This window comes from Bombyx mandarina, chromosome 13, assembly GCF_030267445.1.
Source record: "Bombyx mandarina strain Sakado chromosome 13, ASM3026744v2".
NCBI lineage: Eukaryota > Metazoa > Arthropoda > Insecta > Lepidoptera > Bombycidae > Bombyx > Bombyx mandarina.
In genome coordinates this window covers 8,772,622-8,776,825 of record NC_143220.1, presented here as the reverse complement: position 1 = coordinate 8,776,825, position 4,204 = coordinate 8,772,622, and the positions used below count along the sequence as shown (strand labels likewise).

The following is a 4,204-nucleotide window of genomic DNA, read 5'->3' as shown; positions in this document are numbered from 1 at the left end:
TACTTGTCAAATGTCAACTTTTTTAAGGGATTTTATGACCTGGTAATAAAGACTTTTAAGTGATGTCTTGTTTTAATTTAATAAATTCTTATTTTTATGAAAAATGATAATATGGAGTGAAATGAAATGAAATGAAGATGATTAATTTGAGACATTAATCAACTGGAATGAAATGAAATGAGATGATATGGGATGAAATATTATCTCAGTAAAATAGTGGTCATTTACTGAGATTTTTTCAGTGGACTTTTTGGAGGATCCCTGGAAGTTACGTCCAGCGGCTTTATTTCATTTTCTCATATTAGTGCACTTTCACAGATATTAAACAGTTAATAAACCACCGTTATTACACATTAAACCTGAATGAACACTAAATAGACAAAATAAAACAAATCACACTACTTCACTCCTCGCGTTCCCGCCAAAAAGTCCACAATTGTCAATAGTGATTTGACTTTTACAGAAGCTTTATTTTTAGTTTTTGCTGGGTTATAATAAAGAGTTGACTTTTACAGATTAATTATTAGTTAATTTGTTGCTCTTGGAGGAGAATAGCAACATTTGTATGTAATTTGGCTCTACTGTGAACCTTATACGTATTTTAAGTTTTCCCTCAACAGTAATGCAGGATTGTTTTACGTAAATTTTACTTTTAACCTTATGGTATAATCTTTTGGTCAACATAATTGATCCCAATAGACATTTCAATTATATATGACGATGGGCATTCAGCCCAATTGTTTACTACCGTTACCGGTAGTTACTACCGTTTATTAATTTAATAAACTTAAAAAACAAAGCAATACATATTTAAATAAAGAAATAAATTACACTAAAAACCAATCAGCATCTGTGAGTTAGAAAACAGGCAGATCCAGATAATATGTATCTGTGTATGAAGTTGTGGTTTTACAATATTGGCCATTTGAAACTGGCTGCAAATAGATATAATATTCAATTAAATTGTATTTTAAAAATATAGAATTCTCTTTTCAAATTCAGTCATTTGTTTACTGATTGGTTTTGACCACATTTGTATCCTTTTCATCCATGAGATTACGAAAAAATTACGAGTAATAATTGGAATACGAGATCCATCGCAATAGCGCCGGTAGCAATGCCGCACAAACGGTTCACAATATTAGTGGTGTGTACGGAGTGAGCAAACGAACGCTCGGTTTTGATATTGATTTGAACGCTTCGGACATGGAAATCTTTATCTACAAAATTAAATGATCCTGGTCTTTTTTTTCTCAGGCTCACCAAATCTGTTCAATATAGCAACACATAAATCTTTGTGTATCCGAAAGACTTTTTGGCGGGAACGCGAGGAGTGAAGTTGTGTGATTTGTTTTATTTTGTCTATTTAGTGTTTCTTCGGGTTTAAATGTGTAATAATGGTGGTTTATTAACTGTTTAATATCTGTGAAAGTGCACAAATGTGGGAAAATGAAACAAAGCCGCTGGACGTAACTTCTCGGGATCCTTCAAAAAGTCCACTGAAAAAATCTTAGTAAATGACCACCATTTTATTAAGATTACTAGCGACCCGCCCTCGCTTCGCTTCGGAAACATTAAAACACACATGAAACAAAAAAAAAAATTAAAAAGAGTAGCCTATGTTCATCAGGGACAATGTCGGCTTCTAATGGAAAAATATTTTTTCAAATCGGTCCAGTAGTTTCGGAGCCTATTCGAAACAAACAAACAAACAAATCTTTCCTCTTTATAATATTATTAGTATAGATATTTCACCACATATCATCTCAATTCATTTCATTTTATTTCATCTCAGTTGATTAGTGTCTCAAATTAATCATCCTTATTTCATTTCACTCCATAATATTATTTTTCATAAAAATATGAATAATATAAATTAAAATAAGACATGACTTAAAGGTCTCAGTTACCAGGTCATAAAATCTCTTATAAATATGTGTATCCGAAATCTATCAAAAATAAAAGTGAAGTTTCTGATGACGTGCCTGAAAATTTTAAACGTGGCTGACGTTTGCGTTGTTTGTCATTTCACTACTGCAGTTGTACGTTTTTGAGTTGGGGACGAGAGCAATTAAATAATTGTCGACGTGAATTAACATTAAAACGATTGTTGAATTATTAATTTGTAAGTGAAACATTTAATATTTTCACATAAACAATAGTGTAAAAGTTTCGTATAATAGATTGGCAGAAGTTTATTAACTTATCGTGTTGAAATTGCAGAATAATGGATCAGATCGCAAAATTCGTCGAGCCTGGCAAGCAATTCGCTAAGGACTCCATCAGATTAGTGAGAAGATGCACAAAACCTGATAGGAAAGGTAGGCTATGTTTCATTAACTACTAATAACTGAACATTCATTTAAGTTCGCTCGTACAATGAAACACTTGTAAATGGTAAACGTACACAATAATTCTGAGGTTTGAAAGCTACTAATTAATACTGTGCCATTTAAAGAAAGGTTAGATTTAAAAAAATATTATTTAACAAACTGATGTTTAAGACCTTAAGTACAAACAAAAAATGGCTTTGTCAAGTTAGGTTTTTCAATAATGAAGTTACTATTTAGATCACAACCATCAAAGAATATGTTTAAATTTTAAGGTTGAATAACTAACTACTTAATAATTAATAAAATACTGAAGGAAAATGTATATACTGGTATATTCATCGCTTACATTATCATAGTGAGATCCATAGGCTTAGATAACCATGCTAAGTGCATCCAGAGTTTGTTCACTGATCCATTCAATAAAAATATGTTGATGCACACTTTGTTAATTTTTAAGTGATTACCAGAACTCATAACCACTACAGTATGATGTGACCCACTTAGACTTTTGTCATTACTGTCTAAGACCATAGTAATATTACAAAAGGATTATGTGATATGGTTTTGGTGAAGTTTGGGATTGGATGAAATTCTACTTGATTCCCCTGCTTCTTCTATATTTCGCACAAGTAATGTATGCCCCAAATTCTCTTTTCTATCCTAAGCAAGTATACAATCTAATAAGCTAAAGCGAGACTTAGATCTCATGTTCCTGGGTTGAGTTGTCCACAAACTCGGGAAATATAAAATTGGTGTAAATAAAATCATGTAGTTTCTAAGGTCACTAGATTAAAGACACAATTGTTGTTTTGAAAACTGGTATAGATCGTTTTGCTGTAATAACATAAATTACAAAATGGAACCAATAGTGTGCTCCAAGGCACACATTCGTGCTATAATTCCAAAGTCGACGTGGATAAAGATTGGAAAAACAGTATTTAATACCTAGTAAGTGGAGTAGTTAAAATAACAAAATGTATATTTGTTTTCAGAATTCCAAAAGATTGCCATTGCAACAGCCATCGGATTTTGCATCATGGGCTTCATTGGATTCTTTGTAAAGCTGATTCATATCCCCATTAATAACATAATTGTCGGCTCATAGATAAATAAGTTAATTTAGACATTAATTATAATTAAGGTCACCCAAGCATGTGTGTTAGAACATCCCCTCACATATTATATTATTTACAACAAACTGTATTGTATAATTTCGTGAATAAATAAATTATTTGGTTCTTGTAATTTAGTCTTATTACTATTCAGTATGTAACGTAAGTTCAAATATGACTTTCCAACTTGCATAGTACCATAGTGGAGAAATACTATGCATGTTGGGATGTCATACTGTCCAGCATACGATTTTTCTGCCTTTGCCTGTATATCTAGTATTATATTAGCATATCGCTCATCTGATGGTGAGTGATCAGTCTAAACGTCAGCAATACCAGGGACATAAGCTGCTCTGTATGTAGTAAATAATGGTTATAAGTTTTTATTACTTGTGAAGATGTTACTGGTTGTAGGGCATCTTGTCAGCCCCAAAATACCATCACAATGCCTGTCTGCGGTGAAGCAGTCATGTGTTTCTGTTCGAAAGGTGGGGCAGCTTTGGTATTATACTATACAACTCTGTCTTTGAAGTCATGTCTCCAAGGTGGGTGCTTTAGTCCATCGGCTTCAGTAATCACACAACACCAGGTGGGCTGCAAGCTCCACTCCACTCCTAAAGTGTATTTAAGAAGCTATTAATAGTAAGTACAATGAAAGATGTTTAACTTTTTTACTTGTATTCTTTTATTGAGGCATATGATACAGTTGCTGTCAACAAAAACTCATTAAAGCTGCCATAACCCCTCGAGGTCACTAGA

General features: G+C 32.6%; 1 protein-coding gene across 1 annotated transcript; it reads left to right on the top strand.

Annotated features, from left to right (window-relative positions):
• The first annotated feature begins 1,968 nt into the window (after positions 1 to 1,968).
• Positions 1,969 to 3,578, top strand: LOC114249994 (protein transport protein Sec61 subunit gamma). The gene is made up of 3 exons (XM_028183736.2): positions 1,969 to 2,125; positions 2,224 to 2,321; positions 3,326 to 3,578. Exons 2-3 carry the CDS (start codon positions 2,228 to 2,230, stop codon positions 3,436 to 3,438), a joined length of 207 nt encoding a protein of 68 aa, XP_028039537.1. The 5' UTR covers positions 1,969 to 2,125; positions 2,224 to 2,227; the 3' UTR covers positions 3,439 to 3,578.
• The last annotated feature ends 626 nt before the right edge of the window (positions 3,579 to 4,204 follow it).